Source organism: Oncorhynchus kisutch, linkage group LG18 (genome assembly GCF_002021735.2).
Source record: "Oncorhynchus kisutch isolate 150728-3 linkage group LG18, Okis_V2, whole genome shotgun sequence".
NCBI lineage: Eukaryota > Metazoa > Chordata > Actinopteri > Salmoniformes > Salmonidae > Oncorhynchus > Oncorhynchus kisutch.
In genome coordinates, this window is record NC_034191.2 from 80322614 (window position 1) to 80347613 (window position 25000).

At 46.1% G+C, this 25000-nt stretch overlaps 1 protein-coding gene across 1 annotated transcript in view; it reads right to left on the reverse strand.

Moving 5' to 3' along the window:
• eya1 (EYA transcriptional coactivator and phosphatase 1) overlaps positions 1 to 25000 on the reverse strand; it is a 97716-nt gene that overhangs the window by 54502 nt on the left and 18214 nt on the right. Inside the window, 4 exon segments of the mRNA XM_031795320.1 lie at positions 1885 to 1968; positions 4240 to 4382; positions 6179 to 6365; positions 7447 to 7529. Of these exon segments, the coding sequence (XP_031651180.1) occupies positions 1885 to 1968; positions 4240 to 4382; positions 6179 to 6365; positions 7447 to 7529 (497 nt within the window).

Here is a 25000-nt window from a genome sequence, read left to right on the forward strand (position 1 = left end):
CTAAAGTATCCACCTCACACACCTGGTTATGGGTCTTAAAATTAAGAAGACACCTGTACCATGTCAGATATAGAGTTTACAACTATTACATGTTGAGTTTGCATCCCAATATTACACTTTACATATATATATATATATATATTACGGAAGACTGAAATATAACAAAACTATTTGACATAGAAACACCGGATTTTTTTATCATGTTGAATAATTATGAAAAAATATGAATACAATTCTACCCATGAGGCCACCAGTTCATTTGACTGCAGGAGAGGGCTACGAATAAGAAACGCACCAGTCTAGTCCCGTCCGCTCTCCAGACATACGTTCCTATCAAGTTAAAGCTAATTACATCGGGTAGCCATTGCCTGGCTTCTCCCGGGAAATGTATCCATGAAAACAGGTGGATGCAGGGGCAATTCATTCATTCAACAACAATATGTCTTTCTGAAAGAGAAATGTACACTGATGATGAGTCCACAGTACAGCTGTTCTGTCCTGGGCCCCTGGTTATAACCTGTTCTGTCCTGGGCCCCTGGTTATAACCTGTTCTGTCCTGGGCCCCTAGTTATAGCCTGTTCTGTCCTGGGCCCCTAGTTATAACCTGTTCTGTCCTGGGCCCCTGGTTATAACCTGTTCTGTCCTGGGCCCCTGGTTATAACCTGTTCTGTCCTGGGCCCCTGGTTATAGCCTGTTCTGTCCTGGGCCCCTGGTTATAACATGTTCTGTCCTGGGCCCCTAGTTATAACCTGTTCTGTCCTGGGCCCCTGGTTATAACCTGTTCTGTCCTGGGCCCCTGGTTATAACATGTTCTGTCCTGGGCCCCTGGTTATAACCTGTTCTGTCCTGGGCCCCTGGTTATAACCTGTTCTGTCCTGGGCCCCTAGTTATAACCTGTTCTGTCCTGGTCTCCTAGTTATAACCTGTTCTGTCCTGGGCCCCTGGTTATAACCTGTTCTGTCCTGGGCCCCTGGTTATAACATGTTCTGTCCTGGGCCCCTGGTTATAACCTGTTCTGTCCTGGTCTCCTAGTTATAACCTGTTCTGTCCTGGTCTCCTAGTTATAACCTGCAACCTCACCTAGCACTTCAATTTAGTGAAGACTACCTAGTTTTTCTTGGTCTTACTCCTACCCTGTCAAGGTTCTGCACTAGACAGAGGCCGCATCCCAAGTGGCACTCTATTCCTTTCATAGCGCACTATTCAGGGTAGGATAGGGTTTCCCAAGGGGGGGGGGGGGACTAGTGTTCTGGTGTAGGGACTAGTGTTCTGGTGTAGGGACTAGTGTTCCATTTGGACCCTTGCTGCAGCATACAGTGGGACAAAAAATTATTTAGTCAGCCACCAATTGTGCAAGTTCTCCCACTTAAAAAGATGAGAGAGGCCTGTAATTTTCATCATAGGTACACTTCAACTATGACAGACAAATTGAGAATAAAAAATCCTGAAAATCACATTGTAGGATTTTAAATGAATTTATTTGCAAATTATGGTGGAAACTAATCATATTTTTAAGTGGGAGAACTTGGTGGCTGACTAAATACTTTTTTGCCTCACTGTAGGTCCGACAGCTGCAGGACAAATAATCCACCAGGCCCCATCGGGCCAATTAAACTAAATAAAACAATTATCTGGACATGGAGTTCCGCTCCAGATCTCTGTCCACACTACGAACGTGCTCCCTTCAAAACACACGTGCGCATGTGCGTGTGTGTGTGCGTGTGCGTGTGTGTGTGTGCGTGTGCGTGTGCGTGTGTGTGTGCTTGTGTGTGCGTGTGTGTGCGTGTGCGTGTGTGCGTGTGTGTTTGTGTGTGTGTGCATGTGTGTGTGTGTGTGTGTGTGTGTGTTTGATACTGCTAGATGCTAGAGTGTGACATCACTCACCCGGCCGTATCTGTTAGCGTAAGACCCTGTGAGCAAGGAATGGAAAACGATGATGGTCTCATCCAGGTCCCAGATGAACACTCTCTGGAGAGACGGAGAGACGGGGGGGACAAAAAGGGTAAAGCAAAATCAATGGTTGCACTCTGTATTCTGCAATGTGATCTGGCCTGTCAATAGAGAGAGAGAGAGAGAGAGAGAGAGAGAGAGAGAGAGAGAGAGAGAGAGAGAGGGAGGATTGGTGCTCAACAGGGATCTAGATCCATTTACCTACAGTTGTTGGTCACGACCACATCCCTCCCTCCCTCCCTCCCTCCCTCCCTCCCTCCCTCCCTCCCTCCCTCCTCCCTCCCTCCCTCCCTCCCTCCTCCCTCCCTCCCTCCCTCCCTCCCTCCATCCATCCATCCATCTCTCCCTCCATCCATCTCTCCCTCCATCCCCTGCCCTTTACATTAGCCCAATCAATAGTGACTAACTAATTAACTAGGTTTGTTAACATGCTGTGATGTCAGCATCATAATGAGGCTTAACCTCTCTGAAATGTATCTCTTATCAATAATAATGAATTAATAATGATGAATCATTAACACGTTACTTTGAAATATGGATTGGCTGGTATCTATATGGCATTCATATACACAGTTAGCTACCCACATGTTATGACCTAATAATTAACACGTTCCCCATACGTAGTTAGCCATATGTTTATGACCTAATAATTAACACGTTCCCCATACGTAGTTAGCCATATGTTTATGACCTAATAATTAACACGTTCCCCATACGTAGTTAGCCATATGTTTATGACCTAATAATTAACACGTTCCCCATACGTAGTTAGCCATATGTTTATGACCTAATAATTAACACGTTCCCCATACGTAGTTAGCCATATGTTTATGACCTAATAATTAACACGTTCCCCATACGTAGTTAGCCATATGTTTATGACCTAATAATTAACACGTTCCCCATACGTAGTTAGCCATATGTTTATGACCTAATAATTAACATGTTCCCCATACGTAGTTAGCCATATGTTTATGACCTAATAATTAACACGTTCCCCATACGTAGTTAGCCATATGTTTATGACCTAATAATTAACACGTTTCCCCATACGTAGTTAGCCATATGTTTAACGGCATCAGACTTCATCCTCTTCAGAGGAGTGACATCACATGATGTCATCTATAAGAGAAACACATCGTATCTCTAGCTCCGCCTATTTAGCCTTATCTCTAGCTCCGCCTATTTAGCCTTATCTTAGCCCCGCCTATTTAGCCTTATCTCTAGCTCCGCCCATTTAGCCATATCTTAGCTCCGCCTATTTAGCATTATATTAGCTCCGCCTATTTAGCCTTATCTCTAGCTCCGCCTATTTAGCCTTATCTCTAACTCCGCCTATTTAGCCTTATCTTAGCCCCGCCTATTTAGCCTTATCTCTAGCTCCGCCTATTTAGCCTTATCTTAGCTCAGCCTATTTAGCCTTATCTTAGCTCCGCCTATTTAGCCTTATCTTAGCCCCGCCTATTTAGCCTTATCTTAGCTCCGCCTATTTAGCCTTATCTCTAGCTCCGCCTATTTAGCCTTATCTCTAGCTCCGCCTATTTAGCCTTATCTCTAGCTCCGCCTATTTAGCCTTATCTTAGCCCCGCCTATTTAGCCTTATCTCTAGCTCCGCCTATTTAGCCTTATCTTAGCTCCGCCCATTTAGCCTTATCTTAGCTCCGCCTATTTAGCCTTATCTTAGCCACGCCTATTTAGCCTTATCTCTAGCTCCGCCTATTTAGCCTTATCTTAGCTCCGCCTATTTAGCCTTATCTTAGCCCCGCCTATTTAGCCTTATCTTAGCTCCGCCTATTTAGCCTTATCTCTAGCTCCGCCTATTTAGCCTTATCTTAGCTCCGCCTATTTAGCCTTATCTTAGCTCCGCCTATTTAGCCTTATCTTAGCTCCGCCTATTTAGGTAAAAAGCAGGAACTAAATTCGTTCACAAAATAAATACTATAAACTACGTATGGATACATGGTGAACTACCCATTGAAAAGACAAACTAAACATTTCAAATATCCTCATAGTTCATAAACAATTCAGTAACCAATAATAAGTTAATAAATTAGGATTATAAAGATTATAAAACACTTTATTCATGTGTGAACCGTGTGGCGTTGGGGAAGGTGAATTAGGCTATTGTGATTCAGACAGGGTGAGGCTAACACATGCACGCACACACACACTCTCACACACACACACACACACACACACACACACACACACACACACACACACACACACACACACACACACACACACACACACACACACACACACACACACACACACTGTTCACCCTACCTCAAGGTCAGAGTCAGGCGGTGGTGAAGGGTTGTTGTTCCTTCTCCCTCGGCCACGTGACTTTCCATCCGAGGCACGCCGCAATCGATCCGATTCTGAATCTTTAATGGGCGTTGAAGGACTGTGGATGGTACTGTACTCGACTGGAAGGAATGGGAGGAAGGGAGAACAACAACAAGAAGAAGAAATGATTGTTTAAGATAAAGAGAAGGAAATTAAAGTATTTTCAGTACCTTCAGGACTGAGGAGAGTGGAGGGAGCAGAGGACAGCTCCATTTTGTCTTGTAAAAGTGTGTCTGTGTGTTAAATGTTGATATATAAACATTGAGAAGTGCATTACAGTATAAGCTACTTTATGTAGTAAGGTTTTGCAGAGGGTCAGACAGACAGAGGAGAATAACGTCAGTATATCATCTCTGCTGCAACAGAGGAGAATAACGTCAGTATATCGTCTCTGCTGCAACAGAGGAGAATAACGTCAGTATATCATTTCTGCTGCAACAGAGGAGAATGACGTCAGTATATCATCTCTGCTGCAACAGAGGAGAATAACGTCAGTATATCATCTCTGCTGCAACAGAGGAGAATAATGTCAGTATATCATCTCTGCTGCAACAGAGGAGAAGGACGTCAGTATATCATCTCTGCTGCAACAGAGGAGAATAACGTCAGTATATCAACTTTGCTGCAACAGAGGAGAATCACGTCAGTATATCATCTCTGCTGCAACAGAGGAGAATAACGTCAGTATATCATCTCTGCTGCAACAGAGGAGAATAATGTCAGTATATCATCTCTGCTGCAACAGAGGAGAAGGACGTCAGTATATCATCTCTGCTGCAACAGAGGAGAATAATGTCAGTATATCATCTCTGCTGCAACAGAGGAGAATGACGTCAGTATATCATCTCTGCTGCAACAGAGGAGAATAACGTCAGTATATAATCTCTGCTGCAACAGAGGAGAATAACGACAGTATATCATCTTTGCTGCAACAGAGGAGAATCAAGTCAGTATATCATCTCTGCTGCAACAGAGGAGAAGGACGTCAGTATATCATCTCTGCTGCAACAGAGGGGAATAACGTCAGTATATCATCTCTGCTGCAACAGAGGAGAATAGCGTCAGTATATCATCTCTGCTGCAACAGAGGAGAATGACGTCAGTATATCATCTCTGCTGCAACAGAGGAGAAGGACGTCAGTATATCATCTCTGCTGCAACAGAGGAGAATGACGTCAGTAATATCATCTCTGCTGCAACAGAGGAGAATAACGTCAGTATATCATCTCTGCTGCAACAGAGGAGAATAGCGTCAGTATATCATCTCTGCTGCAACAGAGGAGAATGACGTCAGTATATCATCTCTGCTGCAACAGAGGAGAATAGCGTCAGTATATCATCTCTGCTGCAACAGAGGAGAATGACGTCAGTATATCATCTCTGCTGCAACCCGGCTGCTTGAAACTCTTCTTCATCTAGTTTTCACTTAATAGGAGGATGATGATGATGATGATGTCATCCAACCTTTATTGCCTGAAGAAGCATTGATGTGATTTATATTTTACATTTATAATATTATATATTATTCTCTCTTTAAGAACTGGAGTTACATTTTCTACGATAATACTATTTTATAGAGGGTTTACAGAGGGTCATTTAGAAAGGGAGGGAGGGGTAACAACAATTTAAAAAATGATCACAAAAAATATTTCTCCAATAACACCAGTTTCTATATTTTCAACACAATTCAGGGAGGGTTTTGATTATCGTTGACTATCATAAATTCGAAACAATTATTACAATAATATAGTTTATTTGATTTTTAAAAAACTGTAATGGTTACCATAATGAGTGGCCCTGGCATCATAGCCACCCCCTCCAGAGCCGTCTGATCCTGGGGATGGAGGGTGGGTGGCCTGGGGGGCCTGGGGCCTACCTGCTGGGGGGTCCGTGAGGGCCTGGCTGGTCAGGGCACTGGGGGGCTCCTGGAGGGTGTAGGTGGCTGTGGTCGAGGGGGTGGTGGGACTGGTGTTGTTGCTGGTCATATAGGGGGAGGTGTAGGGAGAACTGTTGTAATACTGGGCGTACTGGCCCTGGCCGAACGCTGGGTAGCTCGGATAGTCCTGGAGGGGGAGAGGGGATAGAGAGAGGAGGATGGAGAAAGGGAAGGATGGAAAGATTGAGAGGGTGGAGAGAGAGAGAGAGAGAGAGAGAGAGAGAGAGGGAGAGAGAGAGTGAGGGATGGAGAGAGAGAGATGGAGAGAGAGAGAGAGCAAGAGTGAGAGGGAGAGAGAGAGAGAGAGAGAGAGAGAGAGAGAGAGAGAGAGAGAGAGAGAGAGAGAGAGGGATGGATGGATGGAGAGAGAGAGAGAGAGAGAGAGATGGATGGAGAGAGAGAGATGGAGAGAGAGAGAGAGAGCAAGAGAGAGAGTGAGCGGGATGGAGAGAGAGAGAGACCGGAAAGGTAGACAGAGAGAAAGAAAGAGAAAGAGATGAAAGGTAGAATAAGTGGAGAGGTACAGAGAGAGAGTGAGAGACGGTGAGTAACGTGAGATATGCCCCCCCTTGCTACTTTACAGTGCAGATTCCAAAACATAAATGCAAACACATGTCTCTTGTGTCCTACATCTGAACAGCGATCTGTCTTGGTATTTTTGGGAGGCGTCCTATTGCCTACATAGTGCACCAGAGCATTATGGGGGGGCACTAGTCAAAAGTAGTGTACTAATGTAAACAGTGTACAGGGTGCCATTTGGGATGCCCGTCCTCTGGCATAACCAATAGAAGCAGGGGATAATCCCTGCGTACACCACTTCAGACGTTACGATCGATTCCGGGATGATTCTTGTGACGTAGATGAAGTGTAACTGGTCTGTATCGTACATGTTCCCTTTTGTAGTGAACTACTAGCCTATGGGTTCTGGTCAAAAGTAGTGCACTACATAGGGAATAGGGTTCCATAGGGTTCTGGTCTAAAGTAGTGCACTACATAGGGAATAGGGTTCTATAGGGTTCTGGTCAAAAGTAGTGCACTTCATAGGGAATAGGTTTCCATAGGGTTCTGGTCTAAAGTAGTGCACTACATAGGGAACAGGTCGCCATTTGGGACGCAGCCCAAAGTTCCCAGGATTTCAGCAAGAGTATAAACCAATGATAGTAAACATGCCCACCAGGAAGCTAGAGTACAGTAGAGCATGTTGGTACCTGCTGTGTACTGTTGAAGCCGGTTGAGTTCGTGAGGGCGTTGCTTCCTGCGTACAGTCCTGACGTGGTTGTGAACGTGCCACCTGGAGAGGACAGGGGATAACACACGGTTATCACTAAGGAGTTGTACATATCACCTAGAGAGGACAGGGGATAACACATGGTTATCACTAAGGAGTTGTACATATCACCTGGAGAGGACAGGGGATAACACACGGTTATCACTAAGGAGTTGTACATATCACCTGGAGAGGACAGGGGATAACACACGGTTATCACTAAGGAGTTGTACATATCGCCTGGAGAGGACAGGAGATAACACACGGTTATCACTAAGGAGTTGTACATATCACCTGGAGAGGACAGGGGATAACACACGGTTATCACTAAGGAGTTGTACATATCACTTATAAACTCAATGACAGCGTATGCTATATGATAGTGTATGATATATGTTAGTGTATGATATATGATAATGCATGATAATGCATGATACATGATAATGTATGATAGTGTATGATATATGATAGTGCATGGCATACGATAGTGATAGTGTATTATATATATGATAATGGATGATATATGATATTGATTGATGTATGATAATGTATGATATATGATATAGTGTGTGATATAGTGATTGATGTATGATAGTGTATGATATATGATATAGTGTGTGATATAGTGTATGATATATGATAGTGATTGATGTATGATATATGATAAAGTGTGTGATATAGTGTATGATATATGATAGTGTATGATATATGATAGTGATTGATGTATGATAATGTATGATATATGATAGTGTAGGCAAAAGAGAGAGAGAGAGAGAGAGAGAGAGAGAGAGAGAGAGAGAGAGAGAGAGACAGAGAGAGAGAGAGAGAGAGAGAGAGACAGAGAGAGAGAGAGAGAGAGAGAGAGAGAGAGAGAGAGAGAGAGACAGAGAGAGAGAGAGAGAGAGAGAGAGAGACAGAGAGAGAGAGAGAGAGAGAGAGAGAGAGAGAGAGAGAGAGAGAGAGAGAGAGAGAGAGAGACAGAGAGAGAGAGAGAGAGAGAGAGAGAGAGAGACAGAGAGAGAGAGAGAGAGAGAGAGAGAGAGAGAGAGAGAGAGAGACAGAGAGAGAGAGAGAGAGACAGAGAGAGAGAGAGAGAGAGAGAGACAGAGAGAGAGAGAGAGAGAGAGAGAGAGCAAGAGAGCAAACTTTAAGGAAAGCTTTGACTATGTACAGACTCAGTGAGCACAGCCTTGCTATTGAGAAAGGTCACTGCCCACAAAATTAGGTGGAAACTGAGCTGCACTTCCTAACCTCCTGCCCAATGTATGACCATATTAGAGACACATATTTCCCTCAGATTACACAGACCAAACAAGAATTCGAGAAAACTACTGTGAGTGTAATATTTACAGTTTATTTTTTATTTCACTTTTGTTTATTATCTATTTCACTTGTTTTGGCTTTGTAAACATCATATGTTTCCCTTGAAAATAAAGTCCTTAAATTGTAATTGAAATTGAAGTTGAGAGAGAGAGGGAGGGTTGAAGGAGGGAGGAAGAGGCTCAAAACCAAACAGTAGCCTTATCTTCGTCCCCTTCCTTCCTTATCACTGATTGGATCTGGCTTGATGAATGACAGGGGGAGGGGGGGGGACGTCTCAGGCCCTCACAATTGGCTGAACACTGAGCCTGTTGTGTTAGGGCAACTGAAGGGTGGAGGAGTGGGGGAGGGAGAGAGAGGGGCTACAGAAAGTAAGGGAGGGAGAGAGGAAGGAAAAGAGATGACACATATTTCCCTCAGATTACACAGAACCACAAAGAATTTGAAAACAAATCAAATTTTGATAAAGTCCCATATCTACTGGGTGAAATTCCACAGTGTTCCATCACAGCAGCAAGATTTGTAACCTGTTGCCACAAGAAAAGGGCAACCAGTGAAGAACAAACACCATTGTAAATACAATCCATTTTTATGTTGATTTATTTTCCCTTTTGTACTTTAACTATTTGAAATGGCATAATTATTTTTGAACTTCTGTGAGTGTAATGTTAAAGGTTCATTTGTAATTAACCGTTAACCGTAAAAATTGTTTATTTCACTTTTGTTTATTATATAGTTAACTTGCTTTGGCAATATCAACATATGTTTCCCATGGCATTAAAATCCTCTTAAACTGAAAATTGAATTGAGGGAAAGGGGTGTCTGACATCCTGCTAATGAATATGTAGAATATGTCTTCTCTTTGCTGTTTTGAAAGAACCACCTCTAGGGCTAATTCAGTCTTTCAAAGAATAGCTGATAGGATCTAATGGCTTAATAATATACACAACATAAGTTATAGGGCTTAATCCTGCCCTGGGAGGGAGGGATGAAGAGAAGAGAGGAGACGAGGCCACAGGGCATGACTCCTCTCTACACTCTCCCTCCACCTGTCCTCTCATGTCAAAGAAGACAACAGGGCTTGCAGTCTTCCTGCCCTGGAAGGGAGGGATGAAGAGAAGACAGGAGACGAGGACACAGGGCATGACTCCTCTCTACACTCTCCCGCCACCTGTCCTCTCATGTCAAAGAAGACAACAGGGCTTGCTGTCTTCCTGCCCTGGGAGAGAGGGATGAAGAGAAGAGAGGAGACGAGGACACAGGGCATGACTCCTCTCTACACTCTCCCTCCACCTGTCCTCTCATGTCAAAGAAGACAACAGGAAGAGTAGCAGCGAGATCAGGAGATCAGAGAATTGCGTCCCAATGGGCACCCTATTCCCTACACAGTGCACTACTTTTGACCGGAGTCCTGGTCAATAGTGTACTAAATAGAGAATAGGGTGCAATTTGGGACCAGAAGCAGCAGAGATACAGTTGAAGTCAGAAGTTTACATACACCTTAGCCAAATACATTTAAACTCTGTTTTCAACCATTCCTGACAATACATTTGGAGTAAAAATTCCCTGTCTTAGATCAGTTAGGATCACCACTTTATTTTAAGAATGTGAAATGTCAGAATAATAGTAGACAGAATGATTTATTTCAGCTTTTATTTCTTTCATCACATTCCCAGTGGGTCAGAAGTTTACACACACTCAATTAGTACTTGGTAGCATTGCCTTAAAATTGTTTGTGTGGTCCCATGGTGTTGAACCTTGCGTACTATTGTTTGTACAGATGAACGTGGTACCTTCAGGCGTATGGAAATTGCTCCACAGGTACACCTCCAATTGACTCAAATGTTGTCAATTAGCCTTAATTAATAATTAACTTAATTAACTTCTGACGCACTGGAATTGTGATACAATTGTGATAATCTGTCTGTAAACAATTGTTGGAAAAATGACTTGTGCCATGCACAAAGTAGATGTCCTAACCGATTTCCCAAAACTATAGTTTGTTAACAAGGCATTTGTGGAGTGGTTGAAAAACAAGTTTTAATGACTCCAACCTAAGTGTATTTAAACTTCTGACTTCAGCTGTATATACAGTACCAGTCAAAAGACACACCTACTTATTCAAGCGTTTTTCTTTATTTTTACTATTTCTACATTGTAGAATAATAGTGAACACATCAAAACTATGAAATAACACACATGGAATCATGTAGTAACCAAAGAGGTGTTAAACAAATCAAAATATATTTTATATTTGAGATTCTTCAAAATAGCCACCCTTGATGACAGCTTTGCATACTCTTGGCATTCTCTCAACCAGCTTCATGAGGTAGTCACCTGGAATGCATTTCAATTAACAGGTGTGTTAAAAGTTCATTTGTGGAATGTTTTTCCTTCTTAAAACTTCTTACGGATCATTGGGACGCTAGCGTCTCACCTCAATTCAAATGACAGAAATTGTAATATAAAACATTCATGAAAATACAAGTATCATATATCATTTAAAAGCTTAACATCTTGTTAATCTAGTCAGATTTCAAAAAGGCTTTACGGCGAAAGCACACCATGTGATTATCTGAGGACAGCGCCCCGCACAACATTACATACATTTTCCAACCAAGCAGAGACGTCACGAAAGTCAGCAATAGTGATAAACTAAATCACTTACCTTTGAAGATCTTTATCTGGTTGCAATCACAAGGGTCCCAGCTACATACCAAATGGTCCTTTTGTTCGATAAAGTTCTTCTTTATAGCCCAAAAAAGTCAGTTTCATTGGCGCACTAGATCCACATTCAAAATGCATACAAATGAATCCCGTAACACGGTTAGCAATAAACTTCTTCCAAACATATCAAACAACGTTTCTAATCAATACTCAGGTACCCTAATATGTAAATAAACAATACTATAATAATATAATACTATACTATAATATATATATATACGATAATACCTAATATGTAAATAAATGATCAAATGTAAGACGGAGAATACCGGAGACCATTACCGGAGATATATATAACGAAGTACGCCGGAACACGCAACAAACACCACAGCCAAAATGGGAGCCACTTACTAAAACTACAAATTCTAGCTAATGTTTCAAAAAACAACCCTGAAACTCTTTCTAAAGACGGTTGACATCTAGTGGAAGCCCTAGGAACTGCAATCTGGGAGGTCTTCCTTTGATATTCCCATTGACAGCCATAGTAATCAAGAGTGAGCTGAATTGTTTTATATTCTGGATGGATTCTCCTCTGGGTTTCACCTGCCATATCAGTTATTTTATACCCACAGACATTATTTTAACAGTTTTGGAAACTTTAGAGTGTTTTCTATCCAATACTACTAATATGCATATCCTAGCTTCTGGGCCTGAGTAACAGGCAGTTTACTTTGGGCACCGCATTCATCCAAACTTCCAAATACTGGCCCAAAGAAGTTCATGCGTTTGAGCTAATCAGTTGTGTTGTGACAAGGCAGTGGTGATATACAGAAGATAGCCCTATTTGGTAAAAGACCAAGTCCATATTATGGCAAGAACAGCTCAAATAAGCAAAGAGAAACGACAGTCCATCATTACTTTAAGACATGAAGGTCAGTCAATAAGAAACATTTCAAGAACTTTGAAAGTTTCTTCAAGTGCAGTCGCAAAAACCATCAAGCGCTATGATGAAACTGGCTCTCATGAGGACCACCACAGGAAAGGAAGACCCATTGTTACCTCTGCTGCAGAGGATAAGTTCATTAGAGTTAACTGCACCTCAGATTGCATTCCAAATAAATGTTTCACAGAGTTCAAGTAACAGACATATCTCAACATCAACTGTTCAGAGGAGACGGTGTGAATCAGGCCTTCATGGTCGAATTGCTGCAAAGAACCCACTACTAAAGGACACCAATAATAAGAAGAGACTTGCTTGGGCCAAAAAACACGAGCAATGGACATTAGACCGGTGGAAATCTGTCCTTTGGTCTGATAAGTCCAAATGAGAGATTTTTGGTTCCAACCACCGTGTCTTTGTGAGACGCAGAGCAGGTGAATGCATGATTTTCGAAGCATGGAGGAGGAGGTGTGATGGTGTGGGGGTGCTTTCTGGTGACACTGTCAGTGATTTATTTACATTTCAAGGCACACTTAACCAGCATGTCTACCACAGCATTCTGTAGTGATACACCATCCCATCTGGTTTCCGCTTAATGGGACTATCATTTGTTTTTCAATAGGACAATGACCCAACACACCTCCAGGCCGTCAGATGACCTGGTCTCCACAATCACCTGAGTTGTACCCCAGAGGGAAGGAAAAGCAGCCAACAAGTGCTCAGCATATGTGGGAACCCCCTTCAAGACGGTTGGAAAAGCAATCCAGGTGAAGTTGAGAGTAGAGAGAATGCCAAGAGTGTGCAAAGCTGTCGTCAAGGTAACGGGTAGCTACTTTGAAGAATCTCAAATATAACATATATTTTTATTTCTTTAACACAATTTTGGTTGCTACATGATTCCATATGTGTTATTTCCTCGTTCTGATGTCTTCACTATTATTCGACAATGTAGAAAAGAGTAAAAAAATTAAGAAAGATCCTTGAATGAGTAGGTATTTCCAAACTTTTGACTGGTACTGTATATACACTGAGTGGACAAAACATTAAGGACACCCTCCTAATACTGAGTTGCAACCCACCTTTTGCCCTCAGAACAGCCTAAATTCTCAACTCTACAAGGTGTCGAAAGTGTTCCACAGGGATTCTGGCCAACGTTGACCCCAATGATTCCCACCATTCTTGATACACACGGGAAACTGTTGAGCGGGAAAAACCCAGAAGCGCTGAAGTTCTTGTCACAAACCGGTAGTGCTGGCACCTACTACCATTGCCCCTACTTGCCTCACTAGAGAGGGCCCAGGCTGGGGGCTTGGTAGGGTGGGTTGTGGGGGGTGCCTGCTGAACCCCTGCTTGCCTCACTAGAGAGGGCCCAGGCTGGGGGGCTGGGGGGTTGCCTGCGGTTCCCCGGGGGGCATGTTTTCACTCCCTCCCCCGGTCCTGCTCCAGTTAGCTCACTCACTCAAGACCAGACACCATCCCTCCTCATTTCCCTCCCTCCCCCTCTCTCTCCTGCCTTCTGGACACTACAATTGAAGTCCATTTGCTCTGGTTGATCAGTCCCCTAGCCAAGGGCCATGTCTATCATCAGTGCACAATATTTGTGGCAGAAGTTCATATGCCCCACTTGGGAATAGCCTATCAAGTCCAGATGGGCTTCCTTTAAAAGAGAGTAGAATAGACTGCAGACTTGCAGCTCACTGGATAATAGCTAACACACACACACACACACACACACACACACACACACACACACACACACACACACACACACACACACACACACACACACACACACACACACAGTGGGACAGAAAGACAGAACGCATGGACACAATTATTCACCTAATTAACATCTGTTCAGTGTGTGTGTGTGTGTGTGTATGTGTGTGTGTGTGTGTGTGTCCCATGTGGCATCCAGTCCCCTTACATAGTGCACTACTTTAGACAAGAGCCCTGTGGGTAGCTCTATAAGAGGTGCGTTAGGGAGGCAGCCTCTGTCTACTCCAGCACCTTGATAGTAAACTAGGAAATCATTATATAATAGAACACACATTTTAAATGAATGAATCATGTAGTTGCTGTATATCTCACCATTTCACTTTGCTTATATATATAAGTATATATAAATTGTGAAATATATTCAGATGATTCCTCAGAAAATAGATGTAAAAAACAGATCCCCCTCTGCTGTCTGGGACAATGACTGTAGCACCACACAGAGTCAAGTAGATCCCCTCTGCTGTCTGGGACAATGACTGTAGCACCACACAGAGTCAAGTAGATCCCCTCTGCTGTCTGGGACAATGACTGTAGCACCACACAGAGTCAAGTAGATCCCCTCTGCTGTCTGGGACAATGACTGTAGCACCACACAGAGTCAAGTAGATCCCCTCTCCTGTCTGGGACAATGACTGTAGCACCACACAAAGCCCCTGTGGTATCAGACATGGAAGCAGAGAGTAAAAACATTAATCTAATCATATTCCCCTGGACAGCTGGCCACACACACACACACACACACACACGCGCATACGCACGCACACAGACACGCACGCACGCACACACACACACACACACACACACACACACACACACACACACACCACACACACACACACACACACACACACACACACACACACACACACACACACACACAGACCAAGATACAGCCAGGCCTACAGTTCCTCCAACTGTTTTGTACGTAGCCTAAGGCTGGCCTGGGTCCTGGGCTGGAGAGAACTGGGGACTAATGACGGTGCTACTTAGGGGCTCTACTAGGGGCTCCCCTAGGGCTCTACTAGGGGCTCTACTAGGGGCTCTACCATCTCTACTAGGGGCTCTACCATCTCTACTAGGGGCTCTACCATCTCTACTAGGGGCTCGACTAGGGGCTCTACAATCTCTACTAGGGGCTCTGCCATCTCTTCTAGGGGCTCGACTAGGGGCTCTACCATCTCTACTAGGGGCTCCACTAGGGGCTCTACTAGGGGCTCCACTAGGGGCTCTACTAGGGGCTCTACTAGGGGCTCCACTAGGGGCTCTACCATCTCTACTTTGGGCTCTACCATCTCTACTAGGGGCTCTACCATCTCTACTAGGGGCTCTACTAGGGGCTCCACTAGGGGCTCCACTAGGGGCTCCACTAGGAGCTCTACTAGGGGCTCTACTAGGGGCTCTACCATTTCTACTAGGGGCTCTACTAGGGCCTCTACCATCTCTACTAGGGGCTCCACTAGGGGCTCTACTAGGGGCTCCACTAGGAGCTCTACTAGGGGCCCTACTAGGGGCTCTACTAGGGGCTCTACTAGGGGCTCCACTAGGAGCTCTACTAGGGGCTCTGCTAGGGGCTCTACCATCTCTACTAGGGGCACTACTAGGAGCTCTACTAGGGGCTCCACTAGAGGCTCTACTAGGGGCTCTACCGTCTCTACTAGGGGCTCTACTATCTCTACTAGGGGCTCTACTAGGGGCTCTACCATCTCTACTAGGGGCTCTACTAGGGGCTCCACTAGGGGCTCTACTATGGGCTCTACCATCTCTACTAGGGGCTCTACCATCTCTACTAGGGACTCTACCGTCTCTACTAGGGGCTCTACTAGTGGCACCACTAGGGGCTCTACTAGGAGCTCCAATAGGGGCTATACTAGGGGCTCTACCATCTCTACAAGGACTTATACTAGGAGCTCCACTGAGGGCTCTACTAGGGGCTCCACTAGGGGCTCTACTAGGGGCTCTACCATCTCTACTAGGGGTTCTACTAGGGGCTTCACTAGGGGCTCTACTAGGTGCTCTACTAGGTGCTCCACTAGGGGCTCTACTAGTGGCTCTACCATCTCTACTAGGGGCTCTACCATCTCTACTAGGGGCTCTACTAGAAGTTCTACTAGGGGCTCTACTAGGGGCTCTACTAGGAGCTCTACTAGGACTTCTACTAGGAGATCCACTAGGGGCTCTGCTAGGGGCTCTACCATCTCTACTAGGAGTTATACTAGGAGCTCCACTAGGGGCTCTACTAGGGGCTCTGCCATCTCTACTAGGAGTTATACTAGAAGCTCCACTAGGGGCTCTACTAGGGGCTCTACCATCTCTACTAGGAGTTATACTAGAAGCTCCACTAGGGGCTCTACTAGGGGCTCCACTAGGGTCTCTACTAGGGGCTCTACCATCTCTACTAGGGGCTCCACTAGGGGCTCTACTAGGGGCTCTACTAGGGGCTCCACTAGGGGCTCCACTAGGGTCTCTACTAGGGGCTCTACCATCTCTACTAGGGGCTCTACTAGGGGCTCTACTAGGGGCTCCACTAGGGGCTCTACCATCTATACTAGGGGCTCTACCATCTCTACTAGGGGCTCTACTAAGGGCTCCACTAGGGGCTCCACTAGGATCTCCACTAGGAGCTCTACTAGGGGCTCCACTAGGGGCTCTACTAGGGGATCTACCATTTCTACTAGGGACTCTACTAGGGGCTCTGCCATCTCTACTAGGGGTTCCACTAGGGGCTCTACTAGGGGCTCCACTAGGAGCTCTACTAGGGGCTCTACCATCTCTACTAGGGACTCTACTAGGGGCTCTACCATTTCTACTAGGGGCTATACCATCTCTACTAGGGGCTCTACCATCTCTACTAGGGGCTCCACTAGGGGCTCTACTAGGGGCTCTACTAGGGGCTCTACTAGGGGCTCCACTAGGGGCTCTACTAGGGGCTCTACCATCTCTACTAGGGGCTCTACTAGGGGCTCTACTAGGGACGCCACTAGGGTCTCTACCATCTCTACTAGGGGCTCTACTAGGAGCTCCACTAGGGTCTATACTAGGGGCTCTACCATCTCTACTAGGAGTTATACTAGGAGCTCCACTAGGGGCTCTACTAGGGGCTCCACTAGGGGCTCTACTAGGGGCTCTACCAGGGGCTCTACCATTTCTACTAGGGGCTCCACTAGGGGCTCTACTAGGGGCTCCACTAGGAGCTCTACTAGGGGCTCTACCATCTCTACTAGGGGCTCTACTAGGGGCTCCACTAGAGGCTCTACTAGGGGCTCTACCATCTCTACTAGGGTCTCTACCATCTCTACTAGGGGCTCTACCATCTCTACTAGGGGCTCTACTAGGGGCTCTACCATCTCTACTAGGGGCTCCGCTAGGGGCTCTACTAGGGGCTCTACTAGGTGCTCTACTAGGGGCTCCACTAGCGGCTCTACTAGGGGCTCTACCACCTCTACTAGGGTCTCTACCATCTCTACTAGGGTCTCTACCGTCTCTACTAGGGGCTCTACTAGGAGCTCCACTAGGGTCTCTACTAGGGGCTCTACCATCTCTACAAGGACTTATACTAGGAGCTCCACTGGGGGCTCTACTAGGGGCTCCACTAGGGGCTCTACTAGGGGCTCTACCATCTCTACTAGGGGCTCTACTAGGGGCTCCACTAGGGGCTCTACTAGGGGCTCTACCATCTCTACTAGGGGCTCTACCATCTCTACTAGGGGCTCTACTAGAAGTTCTACTAGGGGCTCTACTAGGGGCTCTACCATCTCTACTAGGGGCTCTACTAGGAGCTATACTAGGGGCTCTACTAGAAGTTCTACTAGGGGCTCTACTAGGGGCTCTACCATCTCTACTAGGGGCTCTACTAGGAGCTCTACTAGGGGCTCTACTAGGAGCTCCACTAGGGGCTCTACTAGGGGCTCTACCATCTCTACTAGGACTTCTACTAGGAGATCCACTAGGGGCTCTACCATCTCTACTAGGAGTTATACTAGGAGCTCCACTAGGGGCTCTACTAGGGACTCTACCATCTCTACTAGGAGTTATACTAGAAGGTCTACTAGGGGCTCTACTAGGGGCTCTACTAGCTCTACTAGCTCTACTAGCTCTACTAGGGGCTCTACTAGCTCTACTAGGGGCTCTACTAGGTGACCTACTTGGGGCTCTACTAGGGGCTCTACTAGCTCTACTAGGGGCTCTACTAGGTGCTCTACTTGGGGCTCTACTAGGGGCTCCACTAGGGGCTCTACTAGGGGCTCTACCATCTCTACTAGGGGCTCTACTAGGGGCTCCACTAGGGGCTCTACTAGGGGCTCTACCATCTCTACTAGGGGCTCTACCATCTCTACTAGGGGCTCTACTAGGGGCTCTACCATCTCTACTAGGGGCTCTACTAGGAGCTATACTAGGGGCTCTACTAGAAGTTCTACTAGGGGCTCTACTAGGGGCTCTACCATCTCTACTAGGGGCTCTACTAGGAGCTCTACTAGGGGCTCTACTAGGAGCTCCACTAGGGGCTCTACTAGGGGCTCTACCATCTCTACTAGGACTTCTACTAGGAGATCCACTAGGGGCTCTACCATCTCTACTAGGAGTTATACTAGGAGCTCCACTAGGGGCTCTACTAGGGGCTCTACCATCTCTACTAGGAGTTATACTAGAAGCTCCACTAGGGGCTCTACTAGGGGCTCTACTAGCTCTACTAGGTGCTCTACTTGGGGCTCTACTAGGGGCTCTACTAGCTCTACTAGGGGCTCTACTAGGTGTTCTACTTGGGGCTCTACTAGGGGCTCCACTAGGGGCTCCACTAGGGTCTCTACTAGGGGCACTACCATCTCTACTAGGGGCTCTACTAGGGGCTCTACTAGGGGCTCCACTAGGGGCTCTACCATCTCTACTAGGGGCTCTACCATCTCTACTAGGGGCTCTACTAAGGGCTCCACTAGGGGCTCCACTAGGATCTCCACTAGGAGCTCTACTAGGGGCTCCACTAGGGGCTCTACTAGGGGATCTACCATTTCTACTAGGGACTCTACTATGGGCTCTGCCATCTCTACTAGGGGTTCCACTAGGGGCTCTACTAGGGGCTCCACTAGGAGCTCTACTAGGGGCTCTACCATCTCTACTAGGGACTCTACTAGGGGCTCTACCATTTCTACTAGGGGCTATACCATCTCTACTAGGGGCTCTACCATCTCTACTAGGGGCTCCACTAGGGGCTCTACTAGGGGCTCTACTAGGGGCTCTACTAGGGGCTCCACTAGGGGCTCTACTAGGGGCTCTACCATCTCTACTAGGGGCTCTACTAGGGGCTCTACTAGGGGCTCTACTAGGGGCGCCACTAGGGTCTCTACCATCTCTACTAGGGGCTCTACCATCTCCACTAGGGGCTCTACTAGGAGCTCCACTAGGGTCTCTACTAGGGGCTCTACCATCTCTACAAGGACTTATACTAGGAGCTCCACCGGGGGCTCTACTAGGGCTCCACTAGGGGCTCTACTAGGGGCTCTACCATCTCTACTAGGGGCTCTACTAGGGGCTCCACTAGGGGCTCTACTAGGGGCTCTACCATCTCAACTAGGGGCTCTACCATCTCTACTAGGGGCTCTACTAGAAGTTCTACTAGGGGCTCTACTAGGGGCTCTACCATCTCTACTAGGGGCTCTACTAGGAGCTATACTAGGGGCTCTACTAGAAGTTCTACTAGGGGCTCTACTAGGGGCTCTACCATCTCTACTAGGGGCTCTACTAGGAGCTCTACTAGGGGCTCTACTAGGAGCTCCACTAGGGGCTCTACTAGGGGCTCTACCATCTCTACTAGGACTTCTACTAGGAGATCCACTAGGGGCTCTACCATCTCTACTAGGAGTTATACTAGGAGCTCCACTAGGGGCTCTACTAGGGGCTCTACCATCTCTACTAGGAGTTATACTAGAAGCTCCACTAGGGGCTCTACTAGGGGCTCTACTAGCTCTACTAGGGTCTCTGCCAGGATCTCTACTAGGGGCTCTACTAGAGGCTCTACTAGGGGCTCTACTAGGGGCTCTACTAGCTCTACTAGCTCTACTAGGGGCTCTACTAGCTCTACTAGGGGCTCTACTAAGGGCTCCACTAGGGGCTCCACTAGAATCTCCACTAGGAGCTCTACTAGGGGCTCCACTAGGGGCTCTACTAGGGGATCTACCATTTCTACTAGGGACTCTACTATGGGCTCTGCCATCTCTACTAGGGGTTCCACTAGGGGCTCTACTAGGGGCTCCACTAGGAGCTCTACTAGGGGCTCTACCATCTCTACTAGGGACTCTACTAGGGGCTCTACCATTTCTACTAGGGGCTATACCATCTCTACTAGGGGCTCTACCATCTCTACTAGGGGCTCCACTAGGGGCTCTACTAGGGGCTCTACTAGGGGCTCTACTAGGGGCTCCACTAGGGGCTCTACTAGGGGCTCTACCATCTCTACTAGGGGCTCTACTAGGGGCTCTACTAGGGGCGCCACTAGGGTCTCTACCATCTCTACTAGGGGCTCTACCATCTCCACTAGGGGCTCTACTAGGAGCTCCACTAGGGTCTCTACTAGGGGCTCTACCATCTCTACAAGGACTTATACTAGGAGCTCCACCGGGGGCTCTACTAGGGCTCCACTAGGGGCTCTACTAGGGGCTCTACCATCTCTACTAGGGGCTCTACTAGGGGCTCCACTAGGGGCTCTACTAGGGGCTCTACCATCTCAACTAGGGGCTCTACCATCTCTACTAGGGGCTCTACTAGAAGTTCTACTAGGGGCTCTACTAGGGGCTCTACCATCTCTACTAGGGGCTCTACTAGGAGCTATACTAGGGGCTCTACTAGAAGTTCTACTAGGGGCTCTACTAGGGGCTCTGCCATCTCTACTAGGGGTTCCACTAGGGGCTCTACTAGGGGCTCCACTAGGAGCTCTACTAGGGGCTCTACCATCTCTACTAGGGACTCTACTAGGGGCTCTACCATTTCTACTAGGGGCTATACCATCTCTACTAGGGGCTCTACCATCTCTACTAGGGGCTCCACTAGGGGCTCTACTAGGGGCTCTACTAGGGGCTCTACTAGGGGCTCCACTAGGGGCTCTACTAGGGGCTCTACCATCTCTACTAGGGGCTCTACTAGGGGCTCTACTAGGGGCGCCACTAGGGTCTCTACCATCTCTACTAGGGGCTCTACCATCTCCACTAGGGGCTCTACTAGGAGCTCCACTAGGGTCTCTACTAGGGGCTCTACCATCTCTACAAGGACTTATACTAGGAGCTCCACCGGGGGCTCTACTAGGGCTCCACTAGGGGCTCTACTAGGGGCTCTACCATCTCTACTAGGGGCTCTACTAGGGGCTCCACTAGGGGCTCTACTAGGGGCTCTACCATCTCAACTAGGGGCTCTACCATCTCTACTAGGGGCTCTACTAGAAGTTCTACTAGGGGCTCTACTAGGGGCTCTACCATCTCTACTAGGGGCTCTACTAGGAGCTATACTAGGGGCTCTACTAGAAGTTCTACTAGGGGCTCTACTAGGGGCTCTACCATCTCTACTAGGGGCTCTACTAGGAGCTCTACTAGGGGCTCTACTAGGAGCTCCACTAGGGGCTCTACTAGGGGCTCTACCATCTCTACTAGGACTTCTACTAGGAGATCCACTAGGGGCTCTACCATCTCTACTAGGAGTTATACTAGGAGCTCCACTAGGGGCTCTACTAGGGGCTCTACCATCTCTACTAGGAGTTATACTAGAAGCTCCACTAGGGGCTCTACTAGGGGCTCTACTAGCTCTACTAGGGTCTCTGCCAGGATCTCTACTAGGGGCTCTACTAGAGGCTCTACTAGGGGCTCTACTAGGGGCTCTACTAGCTCTACTAGCTCTACTAGGGGCTCTACTAGCTCTACTAGGGGCTCTACTAGGTGCTCTACTTGGGGCTCTACTAGTTGCTCTACTAGCTCTACTAGGGGCTCTACTAGGTGCTCTACTTGGGGCTATACTACTAGCTCTACTAGCTCTACTAGGGTCTCTACTAGCTCTACTAGGGGCTCTACTAGGTGCTCTACTTGGGGCTCTACTAGTTGCTCTACTAGCTCTACTAGGGGCTCTACTAGGTGCTCTACTTGGGGCTCTACTAGGGGCTCTACTAGCTCTACGAGGGGCTCTACTAGCGGCTCTACTGGGGTCAACACTAGGGGCTCTACTAAACTGCAGGACATAATAAAAACCCTCCAACCCAAAAAGGCCTGTGGTGTTGATGGTATCCTCAATGAAATGATAAAACATACAGACCACAAAATCCAATTGGTTATACTTAAACTCTTTAACATCATCCTCAGCTCTGGCATATTCCCCAACATTTGAAACCAAGGACTGCTCACCCCAATCGACAAAAGTAGAGACAAATTTGTCCCCAATAACTACCGTGGAATATGCATCAACAGCAACCTTGGGAAAATCCTCTGCATTATTATTAACAGCAGACTTGTACACTTCCTCAATGAAAAAAATGTACTGAGCAAATGTCAAATTGGCCTTTTATCAAATTACCGTACAACAGACCATGTATTCACCCTGCACACCCTAAATGACAAACAAACAAACAAAGGCAAAGGCAAAGTCTTCTCATGCTTTGGGAAGTTTGACTCAATTTGACATGAGGGTCTGCTATACAAATTGATGGAAAGTGGTGTTGGGGGAAAAACATACAACATAAACAGTTATATATATAGGTATATATATACATATATATATATATAGGTTGCAGCACCCGGTCTCACCCTACTAGAATCTGAAGTCAAATGTCTACTGTTTGTTGCTTCTGGTGCTTCTGTCCCCAACCAAGGAGGGCCCACAGCAGCACCTAGATCTTCTACACAAATTCTGTGAGACATGGGACCTGACAGTAAATCTCAGTAAGACAAAATAATGGTAAGAAGGGCCTTCTATGCCACCAAAAGGAACATAAAATTCAACATACCAATTAGCATCTGGCTAAAAATACTTGAATTAGTCATAGAACCCATTGCCCTTTATGGTTGTGAGGTCTGGGGTCCACTCACCAACCAAGACTTAACTAAATCGGACAAACAGCAAATTGAGACTCTGCATCCAGAATTCTGCAAATATATATATATATATATATATATATATATATATATATATATATATATATATATATATATATATATATATATATATATATATATATGTACAAGGTAGAACACCAAATAAACGTTAAATTCTACAACCACCTAAAAGGAAGTGATTCCCAAACTTTCCATAACAAAGCCATCACCTAAAGAGAGATGAACCTGGAGAAGAGTCTCCTAAGCAAGCTGGTCCTGGGGCTCTGTTCACAAACACAAACACACCCTACAGAGCCATCACCTACAGAGAGATGAACCTGGAGAAGAGTCCCCTAAGCAAGCTGGTCCTGGGGCTCTGTTCACAAACACAAACACACCCTACAGAGCCATCACCTACAGAGAGATGAACCTGGAGAAGAGTCCCCTAAGCAAGCTGGTCCTGGGGCTCTGTTCACAAACACAAACACACCCTACAGAGCCCCAGGACAACAGCAGAATTAGCACAGAGCAAACTAGAATGCTATTTGGCCCTAAACTGTGACTGACCCAGAATTAAGGAAAGCTTTGACTATATACAGACTCAGTGAGCATAGCCTTGCTATTGAGAAAGACCGCCGTAGGCACTCTCAAGAGAAGACAGGCTATGTGCTCACTGCCCACAAAATGAGGTGGAAACTGAGCTGCACTTCCTAACTTTCTGCCAAATGTATGACAATATTAGAGACACATATTTCCCTCAGATTACAGAGATCCACAAAGAATTCGAAAACAAATCCTGATAAAATGTTGATTAACACCACAGTGTGACAGTGTGACATCACAGCAGCAAGATATGTGACCCGTTGCCACAAGAAAAGGGCAACCAGTGAAGAACACAACCCATATTTACGTTGGTTTATTTTCCCTTTTGTACTTTAACTATTTGCATGTCGTTACAACACTGTATATAGACATCATATGACATTTGTCTTTATTCTTTTGGAACTTATGTGAGTGTAATGTTAACTGTTAATTTGTACATTATCTACCTCGCTTGCTTTGGCAATGTTAACATATGTTTCCCATGCCAATAAAGCCCCTTGAACTGAATTGAGAGACAGAGAGAGAGAGAGTGGGAAGCAGAGAGAGAAAGAAAGAGAGAGGAAGACAAATGGCTACATAATACTGTCATCATGAGTTAAACCATTGAGGCCAGGAAAGTAGCTCTTTCCCTCTCCCTTGCTCCTCCCCCCCACCCTTCTCTCTCTCTCTCCCTTTCAATTCAATTCAATTTTAAGGGCTGTAGTGGCATGGAAAACAGATGTTTACATTGCCAAAGTAAATGGAATAGACAATAAACAAAAGGGACATAAACAAGGGAAATAAATAAATAATAACATTACACTCATACAAGTTTTTAAAGAATATAGACATTTGAAATGTTATATTATTAATGTTATAGTATTGTACAGCGTCTCTCTCAGAGCTGTAGGGCTGCGGCAGGCAGAGTATTTGGTTAAGAGGCGTGGAAAAGTGCCTTCCCCGGGCCACTCCACACATCTGCTGTTCTGTTTGGCCTTATTTATTGTGAGATTCTCCGCAGGCTTTTCAACAACATGTGGAGATGTTTCTACTATCACACATTACACAGTGGAGCGAACATAAAGCTATGGTTAGCTCTGGTTAGCATGGCTGATAGGCTACGGTTAGCTCTGGTTAGCATGGCTGAT